Source organism: Vombatus ursinus, unplaced genomic scaffold (genome assembly GCF_900497805.2).
Source record: "Vombatus ursinus unplaced genomic scaffold, bare-nosed wombat genome assembly UNPS02001287.1, whole genome shotgun sequence".
Taxonomy (NCBI): Eukaryota; Metazoa; Chordata; class Mammalia; order Diprotodontia; family Vombatidae; genus Vombatus; species Vombatus ursinus.
Window position 1 is genome coordinate 20,035,367 of NW_020941065.1, and position 13,935 is coordinate 20,049,301.

General features: G+C 48.4%; 1 protein-coding gene across 8 annotated transcripts in view; it reads left to right on the forward strand.

Moving 5' to 3' along the window:
• Positions 1–13,935, forward strand: part of SFI1 (SFI1 centrin binding protein) — a 66,627-nt gene that overhangs the window by 28,615 nt on the left and 24,077 nt on the right. For all 8 annotated transcript variants that reach the window (XM_027863907.1, XM_027863900.1, XM_027863893.1 and 5 more), the window contains 2 exons: positions 4,026–4,092; positions 8,717–8,847. In XM_027863907.1, the coding sequence (XP_027719708.1) occupies positions 4,026–4,092; positions 8,717–8,847 (198 nt within the window). The remainder of the gene's footprint in view (positions 1–4,025; positions 4,093–8,716; positions 8,848–13,935) is intronic.

The window sequence follows — 13,935 nt, forward strand, 5'->3', positions numbered from 1 at the left end:
AGTCAAGAGTGGAAGGCATAGTGGAGAGGGAGTGTGGGTGAGGATGCAGGCTGGGGGCCTGGGCTCCTCTGTAGTCACCCCGAGGCCTTCCATGGCCTTGCTGGCTCCCATCTTCAGAGGGCTCCCTGGAGGGGGCAGGCCTCCTGGGAACACTGCACGTATGCTGGCTCCACCCAGGGCTGGGTGTGTGTTGGCCTAGAGGCAGTATGGTGTGGTGGGTAGAGCACCGGACTTGAGGTCAGGAAGACCTAAGTCTGAATCCTACCTTAGGGACGTACTGCCTAGCTTTGTGACTCTTGGGGAGTCCCTTAGTCATCTCTGCCTTAGTTTCTTCATCTGTAAAATGAGGGGTTAGGCTTGGTTAGGCCTCTTCCAGCCCTAAACCCATGTGTGTGCGCGAGTGTGTGTGTGAGTGCGTGCGTGCACGTGCACTCGCACACATCCTCACACATGCCACCAGGGTGTCATTAACACTAATTAACCCACGAGAGATTGATTTGTAAGCCAGAATGCTAATTTATTCATTTCTTGGGGGAGAGGTAATGGTAGGGAGGGAGATGGGGTCCAGCTGGCCTGGCAGCTGGGGCTGTGTCTGCTCAAGACCGCTCCTCATTTGGCTGCACAGCGGGGCCACTGGGGTGACCAAATCCCAGATTGAAAGGTTGTTTGATGAATGTCAGATTGGAGCACTGGGAGTCGAATGTTCTTCACGGGTATTTTTGTCCAGCTGTGTCAGCCTGATGCACAGCCTGTCGCAGGGGCTGTTTCTTTTGAATAGACTGGGAAGCTGTTGTTTGCAACATCAGTAGTGCTAACTGTAGGATCTTGGGTGACAGGCGCCTCCCCTCTCTGAGCCTCAGTTTCCTCATCTGTAGAATGCAGAGTTTGTGCTAGGTGGTTCCCAGGTCCCTTCTACCTCTGACAGTTTGTGTATAATTTGGTTGATTCTCCAGAAGAATCCATGACCAAACAGGAGATAGAGAACATTATGAAATGCAAAATGCGTAATTTTTATTACGTTAAATTGAAAAGTTTTTGCACAAAGCCAATGCAGCCAAGATTAGGAGGGAAGTAGAAAACTGGGAAAGAATTTTTACCAGTGTCTCTGATAAGGGCCTCATTTCTAAAATATATAGAGAACTAAGTCAAATTTATAAGAATACAAGTCATTCCCCAGTTGATAAATGGTCAAAGGTATGATGAACAGGCAGTTCTCAGATGAAGAAATTAAAACCATCTATAGTCATGTGAAAAAATGCTCTAGATCACTATTGATTAGAGAAATGCAAATCAAAACAACACTTAGGTACCACCTCACACCTGTCAGATTGGCTAAGATGACAAAACAGGAAAATGATAAATGTTGAAAAAGATGTGGGAAAATTAGAACACAATGTATTGTTGGTGGAGTTGTGAAATGATCCAGCCATTTTGGAGAGCAATTTGGAACTATGCCAAAAGGCTACAAAACTGTGCATCCCCTTTGACCTAGCAATAGCACTTTTAGGTCTGTGTCCCAAAGAGATCATAAAAATGGGAAAAGGAGGGGCAGCTAGGTGGCACAGTGGATAGAGCTCTGGCCTTAGAGTCAGGAGGACCTGAGTTCAAATGTGACCTCAGACACTTGACACTTACTAACTGTGTGACCCTGGGCAAGTCACTTAACCCCGATTGCCTCACCAAAAAGCAAAAACAAACCAAAAAAACTGCAAAAAAATAAATGGGAAAAGGATCCCCACATACAAAAATATTTATAGCAGCTCTTTTTGTGATGGCAAAGAATTGGAAATTGAGGGGATGCTCATCCATTGGGGAATGGCTGAACAAATTGTGGTATATGAATGTAATGGAATACTACTGTGTTATAAGAAATGATGAGCAGGCAGACTTCAGAAAAACCTGGAAAGACATGTGTGTACTGATACTGAGTGAAGTGAGCAGAACCAGGAGAACGTCGTACACAGTAACAACCACGTTGTACGATGACTAGCATTGATAGACTTAGCCCTTCCCAGCAATACAAGGATCTAAGACATCTCCAAAGACCTCATGATGGAAAATGCTATTCGCGTCCAGAGAAAGAACCATGGAGTCTGAATGCAGACCAAAGCATACTATTTGCTATTTTTTTCTTCTGTTTTGTTTTCTCTTTCTGGTGGTTCCTCTTGTTGGTTGTTATTTACAACATGACTAATGTGAAAATATGTTTAATAGGAATGTATATGTAGAGCCTATATCAGATTGCATGCCGTCTTGGGGGATGGTGGGGGAGAAAAATTTTAAACTCAAAAGCTTATGGAAGTGATTGTTGATAACTCAAAATAAATAAATAAATAAAATCTGGTCGATTCTCATCTTAAAGATTAATTGGTGCATGCCCAGACCATCTGCCTCTCTCCCCGCCTTGTTTTTCGCATGGCTAGACCAGGGAGTTTTTATTTTCTAATTTGTGGATTTCTGTATGCAAAAAAAGTCTTAGAAAAGTATAAAAATCACACCACGTTAAGTCCATGTATAATCAAGAATGGAAAGGTAAAGGTAAAAAACAAATCCCAAGCAAACAGCAAATGTATTTTTGGTGTTTATAGTTTATTTTTTTCCAGTTACATGTAAACACAATTTTTAACATTTGTTTTTAAAATTTTTGAGTTCCAAATCCTCTCCCTTCCCCGCCAAGAGGCAAACATATAGGTTATACATATGCGGTCATGCAAAATATATTTCCATATTAGTCATATTGTGAAAGAAAACACAGGCTTAAAAAAGAACCATGTTAAAAAAAATAAAGAAAAATTAAAAAAAAACAGCAAAAGTAACGTGCTTCGATCTGTAAGTTCTTTCTCTGGAGGTAGAGGGCATTCCTCATCTTTGGTCTTCAGAATCTCGGATCATTGTATTGCTAAGAATAGTAAGTCATTCACAGTTGATCGTCGTGCGGTGTTGCTGTTACTGTTTACATAGATCTCCTGGTTCTGCTCACTTCACTCAGCATCAGCCCTTATAAGACTTCCAGGTTTTTCTGAAACTACCCCCTTGTCATTTCTCATAACGCAGTAGTGTTCCATCACAAGCAGATCCCACAGCTTGTTCAGCCATTCCCCAGTGGATGGGCATCCCCCCAATTTCCAGTTCTACGCCACCACACAAAGAACTGCCCTAAATATTTTTGTCCGTGTGGGTCCTTTTCCCTTTTCTTTGGGAAAGAAAAGACCTAGGAGTGGTAGTGCTGGGTCAGAGGGCATGCACAGATCGACGGCCCTTTGGGCCTGGTCCCAAACTGCTCTCCAGAACAGACCCTGGCCCCGCTGACTCCTTTCTGTCAGGCGCCATGGGGACCCTCCTGCCCCACAGCACAAGTGCCATCACGACACCCGCCTCCTCCATTTTGGCCTCCCTCGAGAACACTCTCAGCTTTCCAGGTCGCACGTTGCTTTTTTTTTTTAGCTTGGCAGTATGGGGCAGCTGTTGATCTCATCTGTAAGTGATCACTGGATTGAGCCTGAAGGTTCTGAGCTGGGAGGGAGCTTTGAGATCCGGAGGCTCAGTGGCGGATCACGAGCAGACCGAGATGCCTTAGTGGGGTGGTGGAACTCTGGGCCTGCCCCCGGCCATGTGGCTGATGACAGGCCCCTGGAGAACAGGAGGCCCCACTGTCCAGAAGCTCCTGTTCTCTATTTCCCCTTTTCCTTTTCCTCCACAGTGAGGATTTTCTGTCAGAGTAACTACAACCAAGCATGACCTCCTCCTGCAGGGACCTTGGTGCCTCTCAGTTGGATTTTCTCTTAAGGGAGATCGACTGTGGGGTGGCAAGGGAGGGTGGGAGGCCTGGGTTCAGGTCCTGCCTCGGACCCTCACTGGCTTGGTGTTCACTCACAAGTTGGTTCCCCTCTCTGTCTCTCAGTTTCCTTCCCGGAGCATGAGGATGACATTTGCTGGGCTTACTGTTAGCAGGTGATTAAGCTGAGGTGAGCTCGTGCTTCCAAAGTCCCCCAGATGGTCTTAAGGGTTTCCTTCTTGTTTTCCAGGGAAGCCCTATTACATAAGTGCCTCCAGCTGTGGTCACAGAACGCCCAGGAGAGCAGACGCAAACAGGTAGGGAGTTCTTAGAAGTGAGAAAATGGACCACTGAGGCCTTTGCTTGAATTTGCCGGGGGGAGTGTGGGCCTGTTGACCTCGAAGGAAACACAAATGGTTCCATGGGGAGGAAGGGAGGGGGGCAGCTAGGTGGCGCAGTGGATAGAGCACCGGCCCTGAAGTCAGGAAGACCTGAGTTCAGATCTGGCCTCTGACCAAACACTTGACACTTACTAGCTGTGTGACCTTGGGAGAGTCACTTAACCCCAATTGCCTAAAAAAAAAAAAAAAAAAAGGGAAGAAGGAAAGGGTTGGGGGCAGCCAGAGGGCGCCAGGTCCAGGGCGGGGGGTGGAAACTCCCGGAAAACCGAGCACTTGCTTCCCAGTTTTTCCCAGGATCGACTCTGTTGATTCTCAGTAGTCAAGCTTTCTGCCAGGGTGGCTGCTCAGGACTGCTTGTCCTCTTTCACATGGAGAAGGTTGGGGGAGTCGAACCCCTCATTCTTGATGGCCAGCATCTAAAAGGTGTCATAATTTCACAGCCGGCACTTCTGCTTAGCCAGAACGGGAGCTGCCCAGCCCCAGAGATGGTGTGGAGGAGGTGGCAGGGGGGCAGGGCAGCCCAACACAGCCTTAGGAAAGGGGCACAGTATGGCGTCACCCCCTTCCTGATGCCTCCCAGCCTTGCCGGTGGGCCACCAGCAGGTGCTAACCCAGAGCACCAGCTGCTCAGTCTGTCACTTTGGGTTCAAAATGTGAATTGTCTTAGCGGCAAACTCCCCCATCCCAGGATGCACGCACAGGCCACTGCTTGGGCCTGCTCCTGGCGGCCTCCTGCAAGACAAGTTCATGAGCCAGCATTCACTTCCCACTGGGTATACCAGGCTTTGGGGATACCGAGAAAAAGCAGAAACCTGGTGCTTGCCCTCAGGAAGCTTGTATTGCGGTGTAAGACACCAGGCCCAGCAGGGCCCATAGAAGACACAGAGGGTAGATGCAAGGCAAGCTGAAAGTTAGTGGCAGGTGGGGATAGCTCTCTGTACCTGAGTTCAAATCCTGCCTCAGGCACTGATTAGCAGGTCACTCATCCCTTTTAGTCTCAGTTTCCATAGCTGTAAAATGAGGAGAGTTGGATTCTCTGGCCCCTGAGGTCCCCGCAGCTTCTCCTCCAGGCCCTGTGAGACAGTAGAGTAAGCCAGCCAAAGAGTCAGCATAGGTTGCATCGCCAGAGAGAGAACAAGGGAGGGGAGATGGTCCCGTTGTCTTCCCTGCCCTGCCCAGCCCGCAGCTGCACCATTTTGTTTTGTCCTGGGACTGGGTGGAGAATGGTCAGAGCTGGGTAGGCAGGCCCTGGGGATGCACCCTGAGACCAGGTCACCAGAAGACCAGTCCAAGGGTTGGGCCCAGGAGGACTATAGCTGCCTCAGATGGCAGAAGGCTTAGATGGGTTCTGGGCAGACTTGGTGGGCAGAAACAGAACCTGTTGGGTGAAGTCTCTGGGAGATAGATTTTAAGTCGATACCAGAAAGACATTTCTCACAGATCTGCGTGAGGAGGTAGTGAGCTCCCTGTGTAAGTTGCATCACCAACAGGTAGGGGGTTAACGCTAAGGTCCTCCTAATGCCCTCCTAACGCCAATACGGTAAACCCCTGGGCTAAGACCTGAGTAATCAAGCCAGCTGTGTGTGGAGGTCAGCGGAGGAGGCGGCTCTTCCAGCTAAGGATTCACCAACTTATTCATTCAAACAAATTGCACACTCTGATGCTGATACACAGCCCTTGCCGGCAGGGCACGTATGGTCTCTAGGAGGCCAGGCCCTCCTCCACTCTGCGCTCTTGCACTCTTACATCTCCTAAATTTCCCCTTCTTTTTGTCTTTCCTAAAGAGCCAGCCCTTATGACAAAGAATTAAAAAAAAGAAAAAGAAAAAGAAGATACAAAAATGTCAGTAAAACCAGTTCATCTGTTGAAAAAATCTTAGGTTGTGGGCTGTGTTCCACCCTGGATCCTGACCTCTGCCGAGACACTAGGGTCCCTCCCTTTCCTTAGCAGCCTCTTGGCAGGAATGTGGGTTATTTTTTTGCTCTCCTGCTGACCCTTCAGTGACTCTCTTGGGTGTAATCTGGCCCCCACATCCACCAAGCTTATTGGACTACCAGAGGCAGGCCTCGGTAAGGACTCTCGGAGGTCACACTGATGGCATCTATTTGGCCCCCGGGGCCCATGTCTGCAATGTTGTCCTCGGCCTGGAATTCTTGTCCAGGCGCCAGAATTCTTCCCCACCAAGCAGATTGGGAAGCCTGAAAGGTCGCTCCTTCCCCACCTCTCCCCTCCTTCTTTCCCTCCTCCCATGTGGCTTCTTGAAGACATCTTCCCATTGGGGTGCATGAGCTTTTAAGAAATCACAAAAGCGTCTGTTTCTCTGTTCCCCTGGGCTGAGGAGCGAGGCCTCTTACTTCTCTTTGTTATCTCACCGGCAGACTTGGCAGGGAGCAGTGGCGAAATTCAAGACTGTCAGTTTAGCAGCAATTAGGACCTTGGAGGAGTTGGTGCTAAAAGGGGGTTTAGTAAAGGGATTGTCTTTAATTAATTCTTCCCTGATAGGCCCGTGGTCCCCCACCATGGGCCATCAGATTAAAACCCTTCAAGTGTTTGCCTACTGTGTGCACGGTCCTGTGCTGGCTGTTGGGGCTTGGCAGGAACAAAGCTGAAGTAAGTTGAGAAGCGCCTCTCTAGCCTTCCTGTGCTATCTTAGCAGAATCAGAATACCAGAGTGAGGCACCATCTCAGAGATGTTGGAGGGATGAGGAAACAGAATCAAGCACAGAGGGTGATGAAATGTCCCCAGAGGCATGGCGCTCTTTGACTTAGGGGCTGGCTGTCACGCGCAGGAGGCCAGCGGGTGCCAGGAAGCCTGTGCCTGGCACCGTGGGCACTAGGTGCTGGGCATACAAAGAAAGGTGAATCCGCATCCCCTTTCCCTCTGCTGCCTGCTCGTGTCCCAGGCTGGCGCTCCGAGAGGTTGTCAGCTAATCTCAGCAGGGCGTTAACCAGGAATTAGGGCATGAGCTAATTTGTGGCCGCTTCCAGACGTATTTACCTCTTCAAAGGAGACTTTGGAAAAGAGAATGGGTATTTTTGGCCCCGAGTCCTTAGCTTCTGCTATAGAGGGAGGGAGGCAGGCCAGAAGAACAAGGCCAGGGACGCTGTGACTGTGTCTAACTGTGTATGTGACATTCGACCCCCGGTTCCTTCCCCTCCCCCATTCATCTGAGCTGGGCTGGGCCCTGGCCTTTGGTCTCAGTTTAGCTGCAACGTTCTCCCGTGTCTGTTTCTCTCCATTGGGAACATCTGTTCATGCAAGTTGAATTCTTGCTCTTTCTTACAGTACAGTGATCTCACTGCTTTCATGAACCACACCCTGGTCAGCCATACCCTGCTCGATGGGCACCCCCTTAAGCATTAGCAGGTGCCTGTCACGAGTTGGGCCCAGGGGCCACAAGGGCAAAGAAAGGCCACCATCCTTGCTCACAGTGACCTTCCAGTCCACACAGGAGACAAGGACACATGGGAGCATCTGCCAAATCAGTCTTAAGTAGTGAAACACCAGGCAGCTGGAGGAGGGTGTGAGCAGCCGTTGGGGGAGGATGGGGATCAGGAAAGGTTCTTGTAGAAGGTGGTGCTGGAGGTACCACCTGAGAGGTCCTGTGAGGCAGAGGAAGCAGGGAGGGCATTCCTGGCATGGGGGATAGCCAGTGCAAAGGCACCGAAGTGGGAAATGGTGTGTCGTGTGTGGGAAACAGAGTTTGGGAGTAGGGATAATAATGTCCAGTGAGGCCAGAGAGGGCTTGGGGCCAGGTTGTGGAGAGTTTTAAGAGCCAAACAGATGTGCATGCTTAGTGAGTAGGGGGTGATGACATGCAGTGCCTTCAGACCCACACTGATGGAAAATGACTGTGGTGACTGTATAGGGGGTGGTGTCTGGGCTGGAGAGAGACCTAGTGGGAGGCAGGTAACTGTCACCTCAGCAGGAGGAGAGAGGAAACAGAGCTAGAGAGGGTGAGATTTGGCAGTCGATTGGCTACTCAGAGTGACCAAGGGTGAGCAGTCGAGGGTAATGCCAGCTTCACAATCCTGGAAAGCCAGAAGGACAGCGGGACCTTCGACAGAAATAGGGAAGTGTGGGGGGTGGGCAGGGAGGGAATTGACTTCTGTTTTGGCCATGCTGAATGTGAGGTGTTTCTGGGACACTCGGTTTAAACTGTCTAGTAGGCAGTTGGTGATGTGGGACGGTGAGAGACTGGGGCTGGTGAACCATCCGGGTACCGCAGGGAGCCTTCCTTGTTGGGATGTAGTAGACCTTTCTCTTTTTGTGTACCTGGTCCTGAGATCATGGGTATGAACTTTTTAGTAACTTTTCTCGATTCCAAGTTGTTTCTCAGTACGGGGGCCTGTCTTCCCACAGCCCTCCATCACTGACTGTTCCTGACTAACGTCTTTGTCAATATTGTGGCAGAGGGGATTCCCTGCATCTCTCGTTTGTGATTTGGGGCGCTTTTTTGTGGGGTGCTTGGTGGTTCGCACTTCTTTTGATAACCTTCCGTCTGCCCAAATTATCTCCTGGGCTTTTGCTTTTGTTCAGATGCAGTCCGCCAAAGCTAATCACCACTATCGGAGCAGAAACCTGTCCATCGTCTTTGAGGCCTGGAAAAGCTTCAGCCGCCAGCAGCGGGAGCAGAGGGCGAGGCGGGCGGAGGCTTCCAGCTTTCACAGGTAGGTGTGGTGCACAGGGGCATCAATTTGCCAGCCCCAGAGAGTCACTCTGTTCAAACGCCCACAGGGCTGTGGAGTCCCTGACCTGCTGTGGCTGAGAATCAATCAGAATCTTCCAGGGGCTTTGGATGAAGGGGTCTTTTCCAGAGGAGGCCCAGTGGTTTCTTCCTCTGGGCTGTGGATTCCAGGCCTTCAGCTTTCTAGATCAGTCAGCTGTTTCCCAGCATCCCTGACCAGGAGGGATCTGTAGCTTGCTTCATCTTGGCAGGACTTCATTGATTTCCCAGGACTGCTTCTCATTCCCCCACTTGACTTTTCAGCCTTTTTTGAGTGTTTCCTATAGGAGAGGAGGTCCTTTATGCCCCAGAGCCTGTCATAGGACCCTGCTCACATCAGGAATGTGAGAAATGTGGCCTGAAGGAATGAAAATATTTAGTGCCCTCTGTCCTCTAGTGCTGTGTGGCATAGGTGACAGACTGACTGTGGGTTGTGAAAGGCCATCAGGCCAGCAGTTCAGGAGCACTGGGAAATCTGGGTGGCTGGAGGGGCCTTCTTCTGTGGACTGTTGCCTGAGGACCAGTCTTGCCCAGGCTGCAAATGCCCATTCTCAGCCTCAGGGAACAGCCCCTCCTGTAGGCCAGGGGAGGGCCAAGCCAAGTGCCAGGGAACCCAGAAAGCTGCAGGCCATCGAAGGACCTGCCTGGCTCTGCTGATAATGCCCAAGGAACAGTTAGGGAAGACCGCAGGATGTTTCCCCAGGAAATTTGCCATTGGGTGGATCAAATACAGACTGTTCAAATTTCTTGTCTTTTCTTTTAGAACTGTAAATGGCTCTGGTGCTGGGATTGGGTTGGGTTGGATTGGGGGTTCTTCTTGTTCTGTTTACATTTAGGGAGGTTTTTGGTTTGTTTTTTTTATGTTGGTGTTGGGGCTGGTAAGTGCTGTCGGAGTATAGGCAGGGGGAGGTCAGAGTGGGTCAGAACTGCCAACCGCTTCCCGAGGAGAGGGGACCCTGAAGAATAGGCAGGATTGAGAGTTTGAGGCCAGGGTGGGAGAGGCCCATGGGGTGTTGGGGGAAAGATGGGAACCAGCATTTATTAAGAACCTACTATGTGTGAGGTATTGTGCCAAGCTCTTTACAAATATATCATCTGAGGGATTCAGAGATGCACTAAGCAGACCACCATGACTGGACAAAACGTGTGCAAAACGTGGAAGAGTGGGAGCTGAGGTTGGGCAGCTCCAGAGGACCCAGATAAGGTAGGGCACGGATCTGAGGCCAAGGAGTTTGGATAGGACTCTGTAAAGAGGGCAGTGAGGACTTAGAGACTTGGTCTGGTGGAGGGCAGCCGGGCAGAGTGGGTGCTTGAGAAACTGGCGGTCGAGGCTTGTTGTGGCCACGGACTGCAGAGGCATTCCAATGCCACGCTGGAGTTTGGCCTTTGTTTCCTAGGCCGTCAGGAGCCAGGGTGGAGAGTTGGGCTCTGTTGGGTGAGAGCTGAGCCAGGCCCCACATTGAGGGGTGGCTGAGGGAGGTGAGCAGAGCCAGGAGGACAGTATGTGCTGTGACTTCAGGGATTTCACTGAACACGGTGCAGAAATCACCTGACATGGGGTCACCGCCGTGCCCTGGAGCAGGGCCCCCCTCCTATCTAGAGACCCACTTCCGTGCTGCTCACGCCAACACCAGGCCCTCTGAGACACAATTGGCCTGTGGCTTCTCTTTGGCAGGGCGGCTCCTCTCTCTGCTGCTTTTTCTTTTTTAAAAACACTTGTTTTCCCACTTGTTCCCCTCCCCCACCCTCACCGCTGGGCAGCATTAAAACAAACCAAACCTGAAAAACAGTCTTCAGCGCGGCAAAATCAAGTCCCACGTGGGCCAGGACAGAATATCTGTTGCTTTGGGCATTTTCAGCGGAGCCCCATGGTTCACCTTGGTTCTCTTGGACACATGGTCTGTCACGTGTCGACGGGCAGATTTCTCTCTAACACTGTTGCCTCCCTCTGAGTTCCCCTGCTTCTGCTCCCTCTCTCTACATCCCCATCATTATCACAGCTGATGTTGATGAGGCCCTTTTTCCTGTATGTCAGGCGTGGTGCTAAGTACTTCACACATCTCATTTCATTTGATCCCCACGACAACCCTGGGAAGCAGGTGTTATTACCCGAGTTTTACAGAGGAGGAAACTGAGGCAGACAGGGGAAATGCCTTGTCCAGGATCACACAGCTGGGAAGGTCTGAGGCCGGACGTGGGCTCTCAGCCACTGCTCCAGCAGCGGCCTCATTGTGGATCTGAGGCCGGCCTTCCTGCCATTCTGGCTCCTTTTGATGATTCTCTCCAGCCCCCAAATGAGGAAACGGAGGCTCAGAAAATTCATTCCTTGTTCAGTCACACAGCTGTAGCTAGCAGGTGTCAGGCCTGGATTGTTCTCTTCCTTTGAAAAAAATTTATTTTTAACTTTTCAGGTGTAAATTCTCTCTCTCCTTCCTTTCCCTCACCTATTGAGAATACAAGAAATATGGTACCTATTTACAAATATGAAGTCATGCAAAACATACTTCCATATTAGCCATGGTGTCTCCCCCCCAAAAAAAGGCAAGAAAAAGTGAAAACCATCAGCTTCATCTGCATTCAGAGTCATTGACTTTTTGGAGGTGGATTGTGTTTTCCATCCCGAGTCTTTTGGAATTGTCACGGGTCATTGTATTGATCCGTGTAGCCACATTGTTCACAGCTGCTTTTCTTTACAGTATCATTATTACTGTATAAATTGTTCTAGTTCTGTTCACTGTGCGTCAGCTCATACAAGTCTTTCCAGGTTTTCCCAAAAGCATCCTGCTCGCCATTTCTTCTAGTGCAGTAGAACCATCACATTCATACACCACAGTTTGTTCTGCCATTCCCCAGTTGACGGGCATCCCCTGCAGACCTGGGTTTCAAACGCACATCTTCTGACTCTCAGAGCACGCCTCCTGTTCCTCCCTGAGGCCACTGCTCTGTACTGAGCAGATGACGTCTGGAGCATCACGGCCAACTCCAGGGACCCCATTTTGGGAGGGATATGGACAAGCTATTACCAGGCCCTCCGAGAGCAGCCAGGGTGACACATAGAGATCACTAGATCAGAAAAGGGAAAACTTGGTGGCGAGATCATGGTCCTTACACCTCTAACAGGCCGTCAAATACAAGATCCATGAGACTCATTCTGGACCCAGAAGGCAGGAATTAGACCCGTTGGCTTACTCCCAATTAGAGTTGTCTGAATATGGAATGGGATGCCTCAGGAGGAGTGGGCTCCCCACTGTTGGAGGTCTTCAGTTGAAGGCTGGAATGTAATGAATTATTATAGCATTGGAAAAAACATGTTATTGAGGAGAAGCTTGGGAAGTCTTCTATGAATGAATCCAAAGTCTAGTCAGCAGGACCAGGAAGACAGGAGGCATAATGACAGAAGTGTAAATGGAAAGACTGACGTTAGCGTGACAGTTTGAACCTGAAGCTGTGCCCAAACCCGGCCTCGAAGGAGAGTTCTAAGCAAGCCCCTCCCCCTGTTTCTTGGCGGGGGGGGGCACTCTGGGTGTGGCCCACTGCATCTAAGGTCAGGCTCTTCTGATATGTTGCTTAATTTTGCTAAATTGTGTTTTTTCTTTTTAAAATTATTTATTACAAGGGATGAACTTTTGGGAGGAGAAGGGGAAAGGGAGATGCTGGAAAACGTAGGTAACGTAAAGTATAGTTTTATTTAAAAAAAATTAAAACAAAATTTATGGAAAACACTGCAAGACCATTTTAAAATAAAGGAAAATTAACGGGTATGTGTATGTGCTTACAAATGTGCACGTCTATTTAAAACCAATGAAGCAAAATAAATCTAGAGGTTTTTTAAAAGCCTGTAAACTGACCCTGAATAGTCAATATTTTCATTTGATTTGACTCCCTGGCTTGAACAGATGTATCACTGACAGAGGACAGGGAGTAGTTAGAAGCACTGAGTTTGAATTCTGACACTGAGATTTTGTAGCAGAGTGTGGGGGTCAAACTTTAGACTTGTTTTGATTGGAGTTTCTCTTATTAGTGATTTAGTTTAAGAGCTTTTGTTCATATTCTTTGGCCCTTTATCTACTGGGAGAGGCTTTTGGTCTTACATATTTTAAGTTAGTTGTCTTCAAATGATTTCTACTGTTATTATCCAGCTCCATAAAGTATCTCTATTATACTTCAGTTGGTAAAGCACTAGGTCTGGAAATTGTAGCATCATTTTTTCCCCCACTTAATAATACTTTTTCCCCAATGACATGTAAAGATAGTTTTCAAATTCACTTTTATGAGGTTTAAAGTTCCACAATTTTTTCTCCTTCCCTTCCCTTCCCCCCCCCAAGATGGCAAGCAATCTGATATAGGCTATATGTGTACAATCATATTAAACATATTTCCACATTAGTCATGTTGTAAAAGAAGAATCAGAACAAAAGGGGAAAACCACGAGAAAGAAAAATTAGTATAGTCGATCTGCATTGAGACTCCATCGGTCTTTCTCTGGATGTGGATAGCATCTTTTGGAATTTTCTTAGGTCCTTGCATTGCTGAGAAGATCTAAGTTTATCAAAGTTGGTATTGTCATTTTTATTATGTTAGTATGGCTCAGCCATGAACACTGGATATTCTTGCAGTTACTTAAGTTGTCCTTTATTTCTTCAGGGAGGATCTTGTAATTGTGTTTATAAGGTACTGAATGTGCTTTATAGTAGTTTGACTCCCAACTATCCTAGGGGGTTTTATAGTTATTTTGAATGGATCTTCCCTTTCTTTTATTTTCTCTTAGATTTTGTTATTGCTATATAGAAATGCTCTTAATTTTTGTGGATGTCTTAGTTCATTTTTGAAAATTCACAAACAACTAAAAAAAAATGTTGGATTTGGAATTCAGAAAATGGGTGCTGTTGCTGTAGTTTGTCCTAGTTTGGGTGTCATCCATGGTTATCCTAAAGCTAAAAAAATGGCCACCTCCTCTTTACTGTCTGTATTTCTTTCTGAGTTTTTTTTTTTTTTAGGCAGTTGGGGTCAAGTTACTTGCCCAGGGTCACAC